The 22,560-nt window shown below is 34.2% G+C and overlaps 1 protein-coding gene across 1 annotated transcript; it reads right to left on the reverse strand.

The window, feature by feature from the left end:
• Positions 1 to 20,723, reverse strand: LOC117122079 (glutamine--tRNA ligase-like). Its single transcript, XM_033267549.1, has 19 exons — positions 20,530 to 20,723; positions 19,582 to 19,732; positions 18,866 to 18,975; positions 18,053 to 18,128; positions 17,536 to 17,651; positions 17,216 to 17,354; positions 16,489 to 16,574; positions 16,000 to 16,265; positions 15,268 to 15,376; positions 14,567 to 14,697; positions 13,872 to 13,964; positions 8,768 to 8,905; positions 8,018 to 8,105; positions 6,868 to 7,011; positions 6,302 to 6,406; positions 4,939 to 5,159; positions 4,679 to 4,745; positions 2,882 to 3,007; positions 1 to 2,201 (listed from the first exon to the last, which is right to left on the reverse strand). Exons 1-19 carry the CDS (start codon positions 20,650 to 20,652, stop codon positions 2,151 to 2,153), a joined length of 2,340 nt encoding a protein of 779 aa, XP_033123440.1. The 5' UTR covers positions 20,653 to 20,723; the 3' UTR covers positions 1 to 2,150.
• Between the last annotated feature and the right edge of the window lie 1,837 nt (positions 20,724 to 22,560).

The raw sequence follows: 22,560 nt of genomic DNA on the forward strand, positions 1-22,560 counted from the left end.
TTTCTCTTGTACCTTGAATTCTTTATTCACAGATTGTATTTTACAATCAGGGAAGATTTAACTGAGTTAACCTGTTCGCATTGGACTTTTCTGATCAGTAATACCCGCATGGTTATTCTTCCCTGTGCAACGTTTACTCCAGCCAAGGGCAGATCCATAGATTTCCAAAAGGGTGAGGGGGCCGAAGTGGGGCCAATCGAGATAATACTACCCTTGGGGTCCGGGAGCATTCACCCGCGAAACTTTCGTGTTCTATAACCTCTGAGGCGTTTGGGAGATCAATTTTTTCATTTTCTTTTTTTAACCTTCCAAAAGGGGGACCCCCAAAACCATTTATTTGTGACAAATAGAAGCGTACAATTCACGCAGAAAACGATAGAAAGTAATTGTAAAAGAAAGAGGCTGTCCTAGTGGTTACTATGGCGGTTGTTCCAGAATTTACACAGAGATCATAGATGTCAAAGTTCAAAAGTAATTGTAATTGCAAGAGGGCATCCTACACTGCGTTATTACAAAGTTTGTACGCAGAAATTGCGGAAAACGCTTTTTTGTAATTATACGATCTTTGATACAAGTACCAATGAGCAATCCTAATCTCATAATATAACCATGTTGATACAAAAAATTGGAGAAAGAAACCATTTTTTTAAACAGCCTTTATGTCAGTAGTGGTGCCAGGGCTTGTCCGATAAGGAGAGGGCTGACGTTCCCCCGAAGAGAATATAATATATAATATAATATAAAGAGAGGGGCAAGGCCAGGGTCATCCAACACCCTATTGGAGGGGCACGTGGGTAAAACGTGTTAAAGATCTAACAATTTAGGGATTTGAAAAGCTTATTTATTCGATTCTAGCCTCATAATCTGTAAAAATTACATTGGAATGTTTTCTCCCTGATAAATTGTGTTGAGCTCCCCAAGCATGCCCCCACCCCACCGGTGCCAACACACCACATCATATTCTATCTTATATATATATTTGGCATAGTTGCAAAACAATTTCTGTATTTTAAATCTTGATTTGTGGTAGCTGAATACTAAAGTTGATTTATCTAAAAATAGTCATATATAATATAATGTTTTGATTTCCATTGAAGATGGTACACACCATCATATTAATATTCCATTAAAAAAAAGAATCTTAGCTAAGAAATTGCATGGATAAATCAAATATAGTAAGTATTTAAGTCAGTATTTTTGCTTGATGAGCAAAAACACACAACCTTAACTCTTCCAACACTTTAAATTGAAAAAAAAACCAATAAAAACAATTTAATAACTAAAAATATTAATAATAATAATAATAATAATAATAATAATAATAATAAAAATAACCATAACAAATAATGCTTAGCATTATTGATAACAAATTTCAAATGTACTAAAACAATCCTAATTTAAAAACAATAAATGAATATAAATAGTAACAGCAATAATATGTTATAATAGTCATATAGCGCTTAATGCCAACAAGGCCTGTAAGAGCCTCACATTATTAGCCCCCGATCACTGGATCAAACACAATATGAGACACATACTCAGCTCCCTGGGGAGAATTCCATAATATTGCAGCATGTAAGTAGTCAGCGCACATTGTGTTTGAACCTACCAGGCACCCACTTGTACTCCTGGGTGGGGAGAGACAACCGTAGGTGAAGTGCCTTGTCTATGGACACAAGCGAAATGCACAACAAGGGATTTAATCCCGACTTCATGGTTGAAAAAAAAGCAGAGCAAACCGCTCCCACAATATAAATATAATATTAAAACAAAATAAAAGTAATACAATTAATGAAAAATAATACTAAATTATTTTAAAAACTGAGCAAAAAACAAGCTGTTAACAGGCAATGCTTTGCTTGCCATAGAAGTTGAACTGAATCTCTTGAGTTGTTTTATTTATTTTGTTTTACTCTAAGATAGAAATAGTAGGCTAAGGTTGTAAAGGATTCACTTGCTATTTACATATTTTGAAAAAATTGATATTATTATTATTTAGCTGGTTTATACTTGAATTAAGTATTATTATTTAGAAAAGACAAATATTTGATAAAATAACACAGTGACTTAGAATTAGAAAAGTAAGTTGCCATTATATAGGAAAACAACTATATTTTGCAAAATGTCTATTTCCTTTCTAGTGCAACCTGTTATTTTTTACCAGAATCTTCTTTGAGTAGAACTGTTCGGTTGAAAACCAACTGCAAGAGAAAAATAAAAATGATAATAAGATATTTTACTTCTTTCAGTTTCATTAGAACCAATCAATATCTTGGCAGGAAACTAAATTTCGTTGAGTGGGCTTGGGAGATTCCAAATCCATACCAGACAAAATGATCATATGCATATTGATCGATGATTGTACTTTGAACGAAGGTCAATAAATACATTTTTTATTTTCAAAGATGTCTTTTCGAGCCGAGCAGTAGGTTTAGAGGCATTGTCCCTGCTTCTTGTTCTGAAGACCCTGGTTTCAACCCAGCCAGCGTCAGGTTTTAATTGGAGTCTGATAAGGAATTATTATTATTATAATTAATATTTTACCAGGCAAACTATGTAACAAAGTGAAATATATTTCAATTAATTTTTAATTATATATAAAGCCCTGTTTACACTATCAAATTTTAATTGACAAAAAAATGCCCATATATAGTCATGATGTGCCTACTATTAGGCATGCCACATGTTTTTGTCAAACACGATTTTATAGTGTGGACAGGCCCTAAAACATTTAAATAGTAAACATTGAATATGGTGTAATAATTTTATTAGCTTCTTCAGCTTTCCACTTTCCCGTTAAGTGTGTGAAAAGGAACAGAGTATGGTGTTGCTATCTGTAAGTTAATTTGTATTTATCAAAATATTTGGAAAAATGTCATACTTTCTTAGCGGTGGTATCAGGGTCAACTGAAAAGAATCCATTTCTTTCAAATTGGAATTTATCATAAACTTTAGCACCTTTAACTGAAAGATCCACCAATGCTTCTGGAACAACTGTGAGTGAATCCTGCAAAGAAATAATAGAAATTCCATATGACTTCCTCGATTAACAGTTATTTACACTAAAATAATTATTCAAAACACTTATCATATTAATATTCTATAGTAAATACCCACTGATACAGATAGGTAGACTGAAGCAATGTAGGAATGCACAGGGAAGGATTTCAATTCCAATTCCACTGCGCTAAATTGCTTCCACATATCAATATCTATGAATGTTCTTCCATGAGGTCGTGACATTTTAAGACAGTAGAAAATTAACTGTATTAAGCAATTAATCAATCAATATCATTTCCGTCCTCGATGTAGCGAGTTACTCATTACTGATTGAAATCAAGGCTTTACCACAAATTTCTGTAAAAGGCTAACACACACAAAAAAACAAAAACAAAAAAACCCCCTAAAAAAAAACAAAAAAACAACCAGCTGACCACTCTATTATGTACATACTATACAAGATGTCACTCCCGAGAGACCTGGTTAAATGAACTTTGTTAACACATCTAATTTCATTTCGGCAATTACTTCAGTGAGAAAATTGACTATAGTGAGCTTTTGAAAATGCAGCACGGACGTACTCTAGGACTAAAAGCAATGAACTGTGACCGTCCTTAATACTCGTCTGCAGTTTGATCATTCGCAGTTTCGCAATTGAAGAACTAACAGTAGTGCGTGACGTCGGTTAAGCTGACACACGCCCTCTTTTTTAGGTATCCCTAAAGAGCGCTGATTGGCTGCTTGAGTTAGTTGTTCGTGATTCTCCAGACAATAAATTGGCCAAAAACAGTATGTGATTTTGCAAAGAACAAGAAGCTACGGGGGGTTGCGCATGCGCAAATCAATTTTCGTATAAGATTCCCGTCCTTGAGTCCATCCGTCGCTGATGCAAAAGCTCACTAGTAAAGCAGTGAAAATATGCAAATATTATGAACTTGCAAGAAATGTCTTAATTTCCAGGAGATTCTCACTTGTTTGCGGGAATATGGGAGGCCATCCCAATTTGCGGGAACTTGGGACCCATGTATACATATGTAACTCAATAAATATGAACAACACATAAAAATGATTAAACAACGCATAAACATTATTACTGATTACTGCATATAGTTTCAGTAATCATTTTTATGTGTTGTTCAATAAATATGAACAACACATAAAAATGATTACTGAAACTATATGCAAATTCGCTAGTTTAATTTATTATATATATATGTGGCAAAGACAAGCCAAACCAGTCACTCGTCGCAAAAATTGATTTTGGGTTATTAATACAGTGTTAGAGAGTAACATAATAGCTATAAAATGGTAAAAAAATCATTTAAATCGGACATTTCCTTATGAAGTTACAAGCGTTTAAACACACAGCTGTTTAAAGAACTATATATGAGAAATCAGCCTTCAAAGTTTATGATTTCAGGCATTTCTCATGCAGAAGAAATGTTGTTTTAATATTGCACATCGGGAAAATAGCAGCATAGAATGATGTGTAGGTATATAAAGGATAGTTTAGTGCAATAAAATAGATTTTCAAAAATTTGACATTCCAGCATGATTTGGCCATTTCTCTGAAACACGATTTGCAACGAGTGACTGGTTTGGCTTGTCTTTGCCACATATGTTTCGTTTTTTGTATTTATGTTGAGCAATGAAAAGAAAACAAGAAAAAAAACTTTACTTTATCACAATCAGTGACAAATCCTCCAGGCACTTCTGTGGGATCTTCCGGATGCTGATGACGAAATCTAAAATTGAACCAAAAAAAATCCCAAAATATTATGTAGGGGTATTCACAAAGAAAATTATAATTAAAAAAAATTGTGCAAGACAACAATGAGCATTTTTGAGAGTCCAGACCAAACAAGTAAATGGCAAAATATATACAAATACAGTTCAGGACTAAATATATCTCACAACTGATTAACGGTTGATACTTACAGCCTGCTATAAAGACGTACTTCACACTTGATTGCCTCGGAAACCCAATGAATAAATGCTTTAGGTTTTTCAGTTTTGGCAACTGGCACGCATTTGACCTTTAACTCAGTAACCCTTCCATTTTGGTCCTTAACATCAGACTCAACAGAGATGACAAGGTTGGCATACTTCAAACCTACAGGCTGGTTTTTGGTAAGACGACGGAAGTTTTTATCTTCATTCTACGGGAGGAGGGAAAAAATCAAATCACCTAATATCACTTCATCTGATATCTTCTTCTAGGTTACTTATCACACCTTTAATCAATTGTGCTGCTTACCAATAAACAAATGCATCACACTCAAGATGTAATGCTAAGTACATTCATGACTCTCAACAACAAAGAATACATTTCACATCTTGAGGTTGCATTCTGTAGTAAGACATTTGTATCTATAATTCCAATTATCAGCAGCCAGCAAAGACATTTTAAATACACCACTAAAGTTTAAAAAGCTCAATACCATGTAGGCAAGGCCTAGCTGATTTTATTATTTAAAAAAAACCTGTCATTTTCAGTGTAGTGATTGCTCCCATGCAATCTTCTTTACAAATGAAGTGAACAACTGCGATACATTGCATTTTAAATAAGGAGGAATTGAACCATAGCTATTTAAAGAAAAAAATCCAATTAACTAGTGCAAAATATGTCTATACAATCAAACTAGCCTAAGTCGAAAAATTGTCAGTCAAAGTTGAAATTATTTTCACGTCACTTCATCTTCCGTATATTTACAATGGTTAATATTAGCTGTAACTCGAATAAATTTAAGTCTAATAAAAATGAAAGTCGAACATATTTTTACATGCCAAATTGATCTGTTTTCCATTAATTATTAGTCTGTAAGTCGAAGTCAAAATCTTGACGTAAAACTTCAATCATTTTAAGCTGTCGCTGCTTTACCAACATTGCTGTGAACGTCAACAAGTGACTCATACATTTGACAATGCAGAAATTCACACGCTAAGTAAGCCCGACAAGTGACTCGTGTTTACATTGCACAGCGGTACTTTGTTTAGTTTATTTTACATGCGACTCAACTCACATTCCTCACTATTGTTTAGACATGTCATGTGGTAACGTCAACAAGTGACTAATGTTTAAGCACTGTTTCAGGTTTTGTTAGTTCTTTTTTAAATTAAAAAGTAAATTAAGTCGAAAAAAAGTCGAACTATATTTCAGTGGCACTTTAGTTTCGACAGTATTATCAATTCTAGCATCGCATCTCAAGAATCCATAGTGTAAGAACACTAAATAGCATCTGTATAGCATTGTCAATTTAGCAACAAATGAAAACATACAACATTTAATAAGTTCACTCACCTCTTTAAAATCTGACTGTTCTATGAAAAGGGTTGAGGACAAACAAACTCTATGTGTTCCCTTGCTATCATCATGGGGGATATTAGGTACATCAAATTCCAAACTCTAAAAATAAGGGGGAGAAAACACAATTACAGTTAAACTTGTTCGACTTTTCCTAACTTAAATAATTTCTAAGTTGATATTATTTTACATGCCATATTGTTGTGTTTTCCATTAATTAATGACCTGTAAGTCGAATTTCATCTGAGTCAAACAATTTTTCAATGCCATTGTGAATTCGACTTCACAATGGCTTCAACTGTATTGATTTAGATTTCATATTAAATTGTTTCATTGAACTTATTAAAAATCATAGATACTTAAACCACACATAAATATTCATCTATAAACATTAGTTAAAAATATACAGACTAAGAATATCAGAATGAAACTTTCTGCTAAACCCATATAGATACAGGTGTGTTTGAGAGACAACATGTGCGCTTGTGAGAGTCGTAGGTACAGACTGTATTTAATCAACACAATCTGATTAAATTCTGATAGACATTAAGCAATCTACAAACCTCTTTCGACGGAAAATTTATGATAGTGATTTTGATGGGGTCTAGGACAGCCATGGCGCGTGGCGCGGTATCATTCAATACTTCTCTTACACTGGCATCTAGCATCCCTGGATCGAAGGATACTTGAGACATTGTCACACCAACCTACAGAAAAATCAGTTTTAATATATACTGTATGTGAAATATGTATAAAAAACTCAATATATGAATGGACACTGTTTAAGACAAACAAGTCATATTTCCAATTCTTCTGATGAGGGTCGGAGCAAATCTTACTGAAATGTTGAGACAATCAACCAGTGGTTTTACCTTAAAAACCATAGTCTTACACATGGTGGACCAAAGTTTAATTATTTTGTTATATTTGAATTGGTTACTCTGTATATTAAAGCAAGTTATCTGGTAGTTCTGGGTAAGAATACAGTAGAAAGTGGACGAGTCAAGTGTCCGAGGGCATCGAAAGCAGCACTGATAACTACCGCCTTAACAATGACACTACTGCACTGAAGGAAAATCCAAGAAATTTAAAAACAAATAAAACAGGAAGTAATAATCATAATAATATTGAAAATTATATTAATTTACTCAAATAAGCAAGTGGCTAATCTTTAAAATGCTTAAAAAAAGTGAGTAAATGTGAACTTTGAAGAACACATTACTTCTATCTTTTCTTTGCTAAAATTGATATGTAGACAATGAAGATGTGTGTTATTTTTCATGGGACAGTATTTTTGGTGCGAATCAAACCAAGGATAACCCACTAAAGTCCTAAAACTTATTTCCAGTGGGGTCTTCTGGTGGTGATGAGCAGCACACCGGGAGACAATCCCCTACTCTTTTCCAAAGAGTGTACTGCGTACTTTAACGTACAAATGGGCCATAATGCGCACAGGACCAACAGTTGTCTCAACCGAAAGATGGTGCGCTATAGTAACAGCCCTCCAGCTGAAACACCTGGAGAGTAGCGATGGGAATTAAACTGGGGACCTAGAGATCTCCACGGTTCAGTGCATGCACAGTGGCTACCGCCAGTTTAGCCGATCGAGCTAAGCTGTTACACAGATATGCCTCACAAAAAGCGCTTGATAAGTTTTCTCTGGCATACATCTTGTGTAAATACTGTCTTGTATGAATGGGGTGTTAGACTTACTTTAGCACAGAACCTGTTGATGGCTTCTGGTGGAAAGCCTCGTCGACGGAGAGCAGTCAGTGTATACAAACGAGGGTCATCCCAATCACTGTAAAGTTAAATATTACACAAATATGTTAGTTGATATATTCAGTATAGTTTGATTAGGATACTGTAATATTAGGATAAAAGCCCCGCTTTAAATAAACTCCCCCACCTCCTCCAAAGCATCATTGCACCTCCTTTGAATAAATGCCTCAGGTGTTTTTCCTTGAATAAGCGCGCCCCTATGACTGTAAAGAAAACTAATAGAAACAACACTATTCACAACACATAGTAGCAATGTTCTACTCTAGAAGAATTACATTTTTTTCTAACCTGGTTGGGATCAATAGTGTTATGATCACACAAAAAAACACATTTTGATGTGTTGAAGAAATTAAGGGAGTTTATTTGAGTATATATGTATCCTCTTTATAAAAAATTAAACACCTCCTTCAAATAAACACCCTCTTAAAATCATTTCAACAATAAATGCCCAGGGACGTTTATTCAAATAACGGTATCTAACTATTATTTTATCGTTTTCTCACTGATATTTCATCTTTGGTTTTTTGTTATGTTTGTGCCATATATACTGCACACATGTATGGTACATGTTTTATCTGTTCTTTGATAATACAGTAGTAGAAATTATCAAGAGCAATCTTGAATATCTTTAAGAAAGGAATTCAATTTTTATCAACAATAGAAGAATCTGAAGCACCCCACCTAACAATCCCTTGAGAGATGAGTTTTCCAATCTTGCGTTTTGACACCACCGTATAATTCAAATTAAGTCGGCCATATTCCCACTGGACAGGGCAGTAAAGGTCTAAAGCGTTACACAACCAGTAGTAGGAAGAACGTCTGAAAGTACAAATTAATAAGACATTAGTAACCCACACAATGCTAATAGCAGTGACAACAAAACTAAAAGTAATCATTTGTAATCATTTTAATTACATTGTATAAACTGATAAAGTGCAATATCATACAATCATAATTATTGTATAAGAGTACAAAGAACTATACTATACAGGTACTATATTTAGAATTTGCATCACTTTTGGAGTTAGGAGCATTTGTTTTTGTTTTTTTTTATTTATTTATTTTCAAAATTTACTGTTGAATTTCCTGCCATTTTCAACATTATATGAGCATTCAAGATGGTGCTCATCAGCTGAATGGAGCTTTCCAGAGTGTCCATCAAAATTACTGACCAATCACAACAGGGCATCTAACAAGCACATGTGTCTCACAACACACTTGTGTGCGTATGTTTTCCACTCATTTTGAGGACCTTAGCAACAATATCCAAGGGGTGGAGCTTTAGCAGAAAGATCTATTATAATAACAATGGCTGAAAAGAAATAAGTATCTATGGTACTACATGTATTTTTAAAAACTACAATTCAATAAACACATTCCGCAATGATTGTTTATGACTGTGTATCAATACCACTACGTCATTGACCAACCTAGCGTAACATGTCTATTAAAATGTTTTAGTACGAACTGTAAATAAGATTGCTAGTAAAATTTAAGAACATCATGAAAATAAATTTTAAAAATATCATTAAAGACAGAACTGAAAGTAATAGCAAAACTTACAATAAATATCACTTGTATAAACATATTGTACTTCACACAGCTTAATAGCCAACATAAAGTGAATTCTGTCTTTCACTCCTTGCCAATGTCAAGGTTTCACTTTCGTATTGAATAGAAATTTTATAAATGAGAAAGCAAACCTCACTGTTAGGCTTGTCGGCATATACCATACTTGCAACAGAAGTCTTTCAATTATAGATACAACTTCTGTCTTCGTGGAAGAAGGGTAGTTACGTGCTATTACTCAGGGACAACGACTCTTATTAATAGATTGTGAAAAGTATTTTTATTGGAAAACATTTAATACCAGGATTTAAGAAGAGAACGTAACAGTATCAACAGATGGTAGCAACATTGGAAGTTGCTTAACCTGTTTAACATGATCAAAACTCTTAATTTTACTGAAGAACATACTACATCACGTGTATCACTACCAGATCTTTTGTAAGCTCTTTCTGGAAGGGAATGAGACAATGAAGTTCTTGAAGCTACTGATAGTGACAATACTACCTCTTGTTATATCACAGATAAATGAGGAGAGTAAGGATGATAGAAGACGAATTGATAATAATCTCAATTGTACTGTAACATTATTAGATGATGTGAATATGCAATTAAGTTGCAAGGTGCAATCACAGCATGAAGAATCCATACAGATGTCACTTAATATAGCTAGTTACGAAAATGAAAAATATAATCATCTTGTATATAATGTTTCAAAAGCATCTATCCAGGAAAATGATTCGTTTGATTGTGCATCAAATAAATCTAATAACGCACAACAATGCAAGTTCACATTTTTGAAGCCAAGCGTGAAAATGAGGCAAATACCAGAAAGGGCCTCTGTTTCGTCAAGTGTTGAGTTCAATTGTGTAGCAAGCTCAGACTTCAAAGGTCTTACTATAAACTGGTCAAGTTTACCTCCTAGTATGAATTCTAAAATTGCCAATGACAATCAATCTCTTTACATTACTGATATCAAGGCAAGTGACAATGGACTTGAGGTTAACTGCACTGTGACTGACCCCCTTGGGTGGACAACATCACACAGTGTCCATCTGACACTAATACTGTCTGATTCGCTTCTTATCTATGCCATTATTGGAGGAGTAGGGGGATTATTAATGATTCTAATCATTACTGCTTCTCTCATATGTTGGAGAAAAAATACCAATACCCAGGATCCAAATTTGAGAAAACATCAGACAGAAATGAGCAAATCCAGAGGTTTGGGTAATTTAAGACATACAACAAATGACTATGATTCCCAAAACGATATCAGCAGAGTGCGCGAAGACATCCCACCAACTGACACAGTACAAAGGTATTCTTCTGAAATATACTATGAAAACACTCCAAATCAGGTCGAGGAAGATGAGGAAGGAGTAAACCCTGACATACTTTATGACTCTCCGTATGATGATTATCAGTCAAGTAAAAGCGGCAAAAACAATAAACCAAAAGACAATCATAAAAACAAGTTGTTTTTTCAACCAGATGATGAGGTATATGAACCAATAGGAGACGAGATATATGACATGGCAGACGATACAAATACTGAAAGCCATAGTATTACAAGTGAACTCTATGAAATACCAGATATAGAGGCAGGTATGCAGGCAACATCAAATGATAATTTCTATGAGATTCCCAATGAAAATGTTATTGAAGCATTTGATGAAGTAACAATTACACACATACCTACACAGTTACAAGCAAGGGAGGGAGAAGTCTCAAAACAAGGCCATAAGAATGCAAAAGTGGTAGAAAAACAGCTAAGTGTTATACAACAATTAGAGAATATACACAGATCTAAAATACCTAAAGACACTGCAATTAAAACACCTTTATCTCTCAAACCATCTGTGCTCACCCAAGTTATGGGTCCGAAACCTTTAACCAGATCACCATCTAAGTTACCAAAGACGCCAGCAACTGAGAAAGGCAAACCTCCACCAACTATACTACCTAAGACTACCAAGACGGCAGTTGAGAATGTCTTATCTCCATCACTGGTTTCACCGAAGTTTAACAGATCTGCAGATGAGCAGTTAGTAACTTCACCACCAGTATTACCCAAGGTACAGAAACCTAAAGCTAAGCATTTAGCACCTTTTCCGGTATTAACCAAGATTAAAATACCTCCAGCTGACAATTCAGTACCTTCTCCATCAGTGTTAACTAAGGTAAACAAATCTGAAGTTAGGCCTTTAGTAAGTTCTTCGCCAGTATTAAGCAATGTAAATAAATCTAAAGCTGAACATCTAGCAAACGCACCTCCAAGCAAGGCAAAAAAACCAGCAGCTAAGCATTTAGTAAATTCTCCACCAGTATTACCCAAGACAAAGAAAGCTTTAGCAGAGCATTCAGTAAATTCTCCACCAGTATTACCCAAGGTAAAGAAACCTGGAGCAGAGCATTTAGTAACCCCACCACCAACATCATGTAAAGTGAATATTTCTAAAGTCAGGAGTTTTAAATCCTCCTCTCCCAAGTTGAATGTTTCAACAGATCAAAATTTACAATCTTCATCACCTGTTCTACACAAAGGGAGCTCATCTACAGAAGAACAGGCAAAGTTGTCGTTGCTTGCTTCTTTGTCACAGGAAATAAAACACCATTCACCTTATATACCTAGCATACCAAGTTCAATTAATCACAAAGAAATCATAGATGAAACAGAGGCATATGAGGTAGCATTGGAGGCAGATGAATCTCTACAGTCTACAAATTATGTAACAAGCCTTAACGAACAGAAATATGAAAACTGGTGCATTAAAAGTAAGAAGGGACAAGAGAAATAGTTATTTATATATTTTATAGCAATGTATATATATATATATATATATATATATATATATATCTTCACATATAAACAATTATTAACATTAATTATTTTCACTTATTATAAAAATGATTATATTTATACAACTTTTTATATACTTTTCCTAATAGTATTTAAATATAGTTATACATTTATTATCAAATAAAATAATTAGTTTCTTCTATGAAATAATTAATACAAATGTTTATACATTTTTAAGATAGACAGAACACATACAAAAATAGTATTTGTATTTTCTATGTTTAAGATATCTAAGATTTGTAAAATTATATTTTACAAGGAAGTAGATAAACATAGAAAACAAAAGAGAAAGCTTCTGTAAACATTTTTATATTTTATTAGATAAGGAAATAAAAAAAATAGTTTCATTGCATGCATTCTGTTGAAATTTAATCATATTTTCCAATTCAAGATCAAGATATTTTCGAAGAACTTCAATTGAAACTCTAAATGTATTTACTATACTTGTCGCAATAGACCATTTTATCGGATTTATTTTGAAACAGTGCTGCCAACGTCTCTCAACTCACTGGGTGACTTCCAGTGGCCTAGCCTGTGGCCTAGGGGAGCACCGCGCAGCGGATAGCACCGCTAGACCTGCGCTACAGCAGCAGTAGACAACAAAAACAATCTTGCTAATTACTGTATATGTAAACATTGAAATAGCTTTGTAAAACTCAGACTTGTTTTTAATTTAAACATTTTGTGTTTTTTTTTTTTTAAGTTTTCAAATATTTGTGCTCGATAGTAATTTAGTTTTATCTATGGTGTTTTGGTCCATGGTGGTAACTAGGTAGAGCGAAATGCTAGGCCTCAGAAAGTTTGTGGGATGAATGGTGTATACATTAAAACTTTCAACAATAATGATAAACTATATGGAAAAAATGATGCAGGGACACACCCAAGGTTAACTGAAAAAGTGATAACTCATTTAGAAGGAGAAAAAAAAAACAAAAACCAACTATAAAATTAGACTTTTAATATAAAATTGTAAGGAATGGTAGATTACAACTTTAAAATAATGAGATTGAAAAATTAGTGGCTAAACAATGCCATTGTAACATATTACAGTATAAATATATATGGGGAAGAACTTCATTTAGCTTTTTAGAATTTATGAAATTCGATATATGAGGAAGTATAGTAAGAATATATTGTTAAAAATGATAAGCGGAGAATGCTGCTTATAAAAAATGTATAATAGTTAAAAACTTGTAGAGGAAGTAATATAAGAACTAATTATTATAATACATTCCTGTCTGCGAAAGATAATATACATAAAACAATAAAACTCAATCTATGAATTGCCTACTTTGTATTTTGAAGTTACCTAGGCTAATACACTATCAACTTTGATGAATGTGAATTTTCACTTACCTGGATTGGAATTCTTTAGTGCAAAGTGAATGAGAAATATTCTCAATAGAGTCACATAAGCAATGAGTATAGTCGTATGTGGGATAAATACACCTGTAGAGAGAGACAACAAAGGAGGTTGAAAAACATAATGCAACAGAAGGTAAACGGAGTAAGTACTACATAGCTAGTGTTACTACCCCATGCAACACCCCTTCATTACTGAGCATGCTAAATAATTGGTGGATGTGACTAAACTAAATGACTAAAGCTGGTAACATAGTGTGTCAATGATTATAAATCGACATGATTTCATGCCGATTGCTGTGACGAGGTGATTGCCATGAAATGCTTGGATGGATTTATTCGTTGTAAACACCAAGGATAACCCACGAAAGTCTAGAAGAAGACTTATTTCCAGTGGGGTCCTTCTGGTGATGACTGGGCAGCACACCGGAAGACAATCCCCTACTCTTTTCCGAAGAGTGTACTGCGTTCTTTAACGTGCACATGGGCCATAATGCACACAAGACCAACAGCTTAAATGCCTCATCCTAAAGACGGTGCACTATTGTATCTTGCACTTCAGCCTTCCAGGTGAAACACAACAATTTTTTCCAGGCCTAGAACGAAGATAGATCTGTCAGCTGATACAGAGTCTGCCCAGCACACTGTGCATGAGCAACACGATTCAGTTTAGAAAAGAAGTTATGTACCAAGCATTTCCGGTGCGGTGATGAGGAGTAAATTTGATACGATAGGCTACTGGATCTTTCTTGCCCTCCTCCAGTACCGTCTTCATACGGAGAGTTGCATCCCCTTCTTCTATCTTACCCTTCCTCATATCCTTTATGAAAAGAAATGTGGAAAGTAAACATTTAAACAATCTTCACACTTAAATCTATACTGGCTGTGTTGAGCGAAAGCCATGTTCACACTATCAAATCTAAATTTGGTCATGATAACATCATATCATGACCATATATGGGCATACAAAACATAGTGTAGACAGAGCATTATAAACCCAACAATCAAATTGAATATTTTAGTTATTCAGGGGTGGATCCAGGAATTCGAAATAGTGGAGGCCCAAGGAGTGATCTTTGATGGAGCGTATAAACCACCTCAGCCTCACCTAGCTTTATGGTGCTGAGGTACATAATGTTATGGCTATGGCACGTTTGGATGGCTGGAGACAGGACTCTCAGACTCTTCTACCCTCTTACAGAGGGCAGCACAACATAAGTTAGTGAATATAAAATAAAACAATGTACAATCAAAATGGAGAAAATTATATAAGCACATAAATACCACAATCACAATCAGAATATTTTGTCCCCCAATATAATAGGTTAATGTCCAGGATATTTTTTTAGAGGGCAGGGAAAGAAGAAACTGAAGGGGTTCAACAGTGTACCTCAAATAATTGCAGTGACTCATTGATAGGTCTGTCCCTCCATGGGGAGTCAGGTGGATTGAAGCCTTTGATCTCCTCAGCTCTCTGGTGACAAACATAAGCATGTCCCCTTCACAGAAAAGAATGGTTCAACATTAGAATCATGAAATTTGTATATCAAGCAACATCAAAAGAAATAAGAATAAATTAATAATTAATATTCAATTAATTAAAATGCGATAAAATAGAATAATATAATATAATATATTATAAGCCAGGACACTATAAGATTTTTGCTTATGAGACTAAACAATCTCTCATCTTATCACATCCATATATGGGAATGATGTCATGTCAGGTTCATATATTATGGGCAAAATCATGTCTTTTAAATAAAATTTCATAGCATCGATACAACCTAACAATGACTACCTCATAATGTCTGGCCAAATGCTGTCCGTTGAGTCTGAAAGACAATAATGTGTCAATTTATGGGCAAATCTTATGTATTTGTCGCATAAAATTTGACATGTGGATAGAAACTAACGATGACTGCCTCACAATGTTTGATCAAAAACTATCTTATGAATCTGACAGACAACAAACTGTGTCAATTTTCCATATATGGGAATGATATGATATAATATCCATATATGGACATTATGATGTCATATCACAGCCATATATGGTCAAGTCTCAGTTTTTGTTACATTGAATTTGATACTGTGGATAGAGCCTTAAAAGAGTTCCTACCTTTTAATCAACTCAACAGCGAAGTCATACAACTCCTGAAAGAAATCTGAGGAGTGAGTGATCATCCATGGTTTATAACCGAGCCACTCAACCATTTCACGGATACCAACAAAGAATTTCTCCTCCTCCTTCTCTGGGTTGGTATCGTCGTACCGCAGGTTGCATTTTCCACCATGGGCACGAGCATATCCAAAGTTGAAGTTGATAGCTTTAGCATGCCCTATGTGCAAAATACCATTTGGTTCTGGGGGGAAACGGGTGCGAACCTGCAGGAGAGAGTTTACTTTATCAACTAAAAATGTTAAAAAGGTTTAAACATAATGCAAAATAAAAAACGATTTTTTTTTTTGTATAAGAGGCCTCTATTTTCTCTTTTATTGCATTACCAAACACAACATTTAAGGCACATGTAGAAAACACAGATATATGCCTGGTAATACATATATAAAAAACAGATATACATATAAGTTGAAGTAATATTTTGCATACCTCTCCATTGGTTTCCTTCAAATGTTGTTTCATTAAATCCATGGTCTTAGGTGTCACAACATATCCTTCTGTTTTATAATTTTCACCTGTTGATAAAGAAGTTTGGAGGCTGGTGGTATTTAAAAACATTTGTTAATAATATTCAATAGTGTTTTGACTAATTATGAGAATCTGATAGTAGCCACTGTGTGTGCGCTGAACCATGGGAAACTCTCTAGGTCCCCAGTTCAATTCCCATCGCTGCTGTACTTGTGTTTCAGCTCGAGATAGCTATACGATAGCGCCCCGTCGGATGAGACGTTTAAGCCATTGGTCCCATGTGCAATACGGTTAAAGGGAAAAACTCTTGGAAAAAGAGTAGGGGATTGTCTCCCGGTGTGCTGCCCAATTCACCACCAGAAGGACCCCACTGGAAACAAGTCTGCAGACTTCCTGGGTTATCCTTGGTGTGATTCACACTGAAATACTTATTTATGTTTATGTTTGAATATTTTTATTATTATTAAACTGATTGAAGAAAATTATCTTTTTAATCGAGTAACTTACACAATTAGGTCAATAAATAATAAACAATTTCTACAACAGAAGCTTAAGGACACTCTTCACAAGTTAACATTTTCTCTAGGTGGAGACGGAAGTAGATAACAGGCAAATTGATGTGGTAGGATTTCAACTCCTAGCCTTACAGTCACACTGCAACTATTATGTTAACCGTTAGTTCCCTCACCTGGCTTGTGGAATTTTAAAGCCTCTCCACACAACTGTTTCATGTCCGTATATTCTTTCTCAGTCTTCTCCTCGGCTGATGTATCCTTCTTTTCCTTTGGTTTCTTATCCTTGTTTTTTGATTTACCAGCTTTAGGATCCTAAAAGAAAATAAATTTTTATATTACATTTGCTATTTTTTTAGGTGTTACATCTATATAGAAGTATTCATTTTATTTAATTGAATCAAACAATCAACCATTAATAGTAAGATGGTCTGTGTTTCCGATTACAGTTATTTCTGTTTTGTTTTTATTTTGAATGTTGGGGGAAAAAGCTCACCTTTGGTTTTTCCATATCAGCAGCTGTTTTCGGTCCGAGAAGGTCAAGCATTTGCATATCAATCTCATTCTTTACCATCTTAGTATCAGCCCACTTCAGTCGCTGACGTACCTCACCTGTGATAATTGAAAAACCAATGAGAAGCACTGTAAAATCACCAGAACAACACAGAATATTCTATTCTATTATTTACATTTATATAAAACAACAGTCTCTATGCAGTAAATAGTTTCCAACCCTTGTTGACAGGGAACAACTGACATTAAACTGGTCAGCATCCACCTTTTGTTCAGCTATGATCTTTCTGGTGCAGCACCAAAACCCTCAAATTCCCTACACATCGGCGAATGGGAAAAAAACATCCTGGTACTTCTCCCATATGGGACTCAAATTATGGACTTCCATTAAAAACCAATAGGGAACCCAAAGAAAATAAAATTTGTGTTGCATCTGTATGGGTCATATATACTGTTGATAAATAATAGCCACCTGAAATCCACATACTCTACATTCTTACCCATAAGCAGCCCAGTGTTGTAATGGTACCTCTTCTCCATTAAATTGGCTTTGTGTTTTTCCAGAACTTCTTCTACCTTTGGAGAATGAGATATAAAACAGAATAGAAAAGAATATTTATTAGCGAAACAATCAAAAGACAATGATACAATTCTAAAAGGTACTGTAGAGCCCTATATTTTTGCAATTTTACAATTTTAAATATTTTGCGACCTTTTATTTTCGCGATTTTACAATTTCCAGTCATTTTTAACATGATTCAGAAACCTACCATTATGTTTTTTTTAGCCTACAGTATATTACAGCTAGAGCTCCCGATTTTGGTGGGTTTTCCATTATTTTTTTAGCAATCTCTACCCTCCCGATTTTCAGACTAACTTAGGCAGGCCTAGGCCTACATCAGCTAGGCCTATAGGCCTACTCAGTTTGTCTGTGTAGAGGCTTGACAAAAAATTTTCAAAGCAACATGTTCTTGTTATAAATCTTGCAGAAAATGTAGGCTTTACATTAACATGATATAAAAGTGAGAAATACACTGTACTGCCCTAGCCTAGTTATACAGTAGTTTCATTGGAATCTATAGATATTAAAATATCAATGATTATTTCATTCTTGTTTCTATTTGACAAATACCTATGATTTGCCCATACTGTATATGGTATCATCATGTCCATTAGGCAAATAACAAATTAATTGCATTTTATACAATATTACTTTATAGCCTTGTGGCTATTACTGGTATTTTAACTCATATGCAGCTACCATCCTACTCATTATCACAAATAATACAAATACAATAAATACAATGACATACTGTGTCTTCAATCTCTTCAGGTGTAACCACAACGCCAATTCCACACGCTTCTTCAAACGCTGTTACATCAATAGGATCGAGGGGATTGCTACGAAAGTACTCCAATGATGCTATCAATAAAGAGCAGACAAATTTGTTGATTGATGACAACACATAGGATAAGGGTGGGGAACTCAATCCACATTTTTTAAATTTATGCAAATATGCTTAAAGGTCCACAATTCCCTACCCTTACCCTACTATCATTTGGACAAATACATTTAGTTATAGTATATGAAGGATTAAAAATATAACCAGTCTGTGTAGTTAGAAGCTGGGAAAATGCAATTAAGAGATAATTATCAACATATTGATAACAGATCAAAATATTTTGGTTTACTATACGACACCATCCTAAACTGATTAACTAGCCAATTTATGGGGCTATGCAAATAATTGATTTGATACCACTTGCTTTATCCTATTAACTAACAATCTTCAACCATTTAACTAAAACCCAAGACCAATTCCAAATTTTCTGGTGCCAAATGTGGTTCCAAATTAGAGGGTGAAATGCATTTTTATTTATAATTATTTTCCCAAAAAGTAGCTGCTAAGACCATGAAACCCTGATGCAAAAAGTGGTCTCTAATTGCAGGCAGGCAGGCAGTTCTTGCATTTGAATTAACAGAATCCAAAATTAGAAAAGGAAGTGAAAATGTGCAGATTGTTTTTACCAGTAAGCTGCGCCTCTGACGTGATCATCTTCTTGATGACATACTCAATGATGAAATTATTCCTCTTCTTATTTTTCAACCTGGTAGCAATGTGATATAGTAGATTCCCAACAGATTTTTCAATACCAGCTCCCTTATTTTGTTTCAGAGCCTACAAACAAAAATTACAAACATTTCCCTTTCAATTTTTTTAATCAGTCCAAAATATTGAGATGCCTCTCGGCAGGAGGTAGTTTTTCACTGTAGTTTGGGCTTAATAAGGTCAAATAACATTAAAAATAAGTTTCACACCCCCACCTTAAATTTTTGAGCCTCATGAAAACATTTACTACTGATCTGAATGATTGTCAAAGCTTAAGATGTGATGGAAACATAAATGGAAGAATACATTGCAAAGATTAACTTTACTACTTTTATAAAAAAAAAAAAAAAAAAAAAAAAAAAAAAAAAAAAAAAAAAAAAAAAAAAAAAAAAAAAAAAAAAAAAAAAAAAAAAAAAAAAAAAAAAAAAAAAAAAAAAAAAAAAAAAAAATCATTTATAGATACCAAGCATGTAAGAGTATCGGTAGTACTAGATTGGCATCGTAAACGTCTATTTAACATTTAACATTTTTGTACGTAAAACCCAGGCTTGTTTAATATAGCTCTTACAGAAGTAGTCAAATATTTTGTTAATTTCATTCTGGAAAGCATAAACCTTCAAAGACCTGATTGTTGCATAACCTCTCAAAATATTTTCACATATAACATAAGTAAGAGGCTGACGCAATCCATGGATGAGTCCAGCAATGACCGATAGTAATAGGCTAGGCCCCTAGGCTAGGGCCTATTTCTAAGGAGGCCCTAGTATTTTAGGCGCCTGCTACACGTGTTTTCCCATGCATATGCTAGGCCTAGTGGCATCAAATTGATTTACACACCTGGTTAAACAATATAAATATGTTAATACCTGTTCAATAACTTGCTTGAGGTCATTTGATAATGAATCATTCTTAACGGTTTCTTTGGCTTTCTGTTCACTTAGTCCAATACTGGTAAAAAGGGCGAGATTAGCCTCTCTGTGATTTGCCATGTTCACACACAAATTCGTCCACAGTTGTTACAGCTAAGAGCAGAGCAGAGCTCAGCCAGAGAACCTTGGCCGTATTCGACTGGTCATTCTTCGTTAAACCACGCACACCTGCGCAGAGCGGTAAAATCCTACTCAACTTAGACGACCAGTCGAATAGAAAACTTTTAAATACTCGACAAAACAAAATGGCTGCATAGTTACCGCGATACACGTTGCGTAATCAACATTGCTTCAACTTGTGGTAGTCTAAGTTTTTCGTAAAAAAAGTATTTTCATCCAGTTTTTTAATTCTGTTTACCTACAATTATTTTTTGACTCCATGTGGGTAAATATTATAATTTTTATTTTATGAATTTTAATCTAAGTTATATTAACGCAAATGTTGTTTATAAACTCACCAATCGGCCATGTTTTTTTTTGTGTTTTTTTTTGGTCACGTGGATAACTTAACGCTGATTAACGCACTCTGGTTTACGTTAATTTTCGTTGTCAACGAAATCTTTCCAACGAACCCATCGAATGAAAATAATACTCAACGAAAATTCGTACTCAACGAAATGAAACAGTCGAATTCTAAACATTATATTTATTTATCTAATACGTAATTTTTATACAAGTATATAGAGTATATAATATTATTTTATTTTTTATATTTATTTTTTGCACACTTCATTTTCTATTGTTATAGGAAGAAGATTATATATATTTAGGTAAAATATATTCTATGTATATAAGCCTATGTTTGTATCAGTTGCCTTTTATGTCCTATTATCTAATAGCATAACATTACATGATCTGCTGTTGATTGAAATTTATTTCATAATGGCTTGTTTATTAAATGTGATTAAGCCACCAGGATTAATCACACAACAGTATCCTTTTATAACTCTAATTCAAAAAATGATTTGAAGTTGATTTGCAAGGTACTACATGGCTCAACTATTTTTTACTTAATTGGTAAAAATCGCACACAAATCATACGACGTCACTGACAACGCCGGGGACAACAACTCGATTTTGAGATTCATTTTCCGAATAAAGTTATACTAAATAACTTCTAATGACGAACTACTGTCTTCAGTTGTCTTTGTTGGTCATTTAACTGTCATTTTATCTATTTTATTATGACATTGGTTTCAAATGAAATGACTGACAACTTTGGTTTACTATGATATCGATGTTTTAATAAGTACATAAAACTATGTCACAAATACGTATGCAACAATGCACAGGGACACCACGCTGTTTTTGTATTTTTCTTGAAATCTGTATGCCTGATCACCATCATCATACACAATATAATAGATTCAAGTAAGATGTTTCAAATGATATAAAAATGTATGCAAACATGTCTTTGGAACAGTTTTTTTTTTCGAATTTACCTTAACGTCGATTCTGTAGACCCAGGTTGTTTTACAATATTCCGTCTGTTATAAAAATCGGAAGAATTTAAATTCAAAATACAGTAGCTCATCTAAAATGATAAGTTATTGACTTCTAGAAGAAAACAATTTTCACAGATTTACCCCACAGCAGAGACCTTCACAGGGACCTACACAGGAACTTGGACAGAGACTGGTCAGTGACCTAGCTAGATAGGGACCACAACTGGAGTGACCTGGACAGACAGTGGACGTAGGCAGTTAAATTCCTTGTTTATAAACTTTTATTATCCAATGATATGATATAACATTTGGAAGAGAAGAGGAGCTGCTACCAGTCTTAATTCACTTCAATGGTGGGCATTTTACTTTTCTTATCATTTACATTATAAATACAGGAATTCATTAATAGGGGGTTGTGAGATCCAATAAAATCAAAGTTTTGGTTACCAACAAGTACGAAAGTGGATGGCAAATGGGGCTTCCCCGTCCTCATCAGCAGCCAAAACATCACTAACCAAGTGTG

This window comes from Anneissia japonica, unplaced genomic scaffold (assembly GCF_011630105.1).
Source record: "Anneissia japonica isolate Jap-2015-1 unplaced genomic scaffold, ASM1163010v1 scaffold288164_len509026_cov199, whole genome shotgun sequence".
In the NCBI taxonomy this organism is placed as follows: Eukaryota; Metazoa; Echinodermata; class Crinoidea; order Comatulida; family Comatulidae; genus Anneissia; species Anneissia japonica.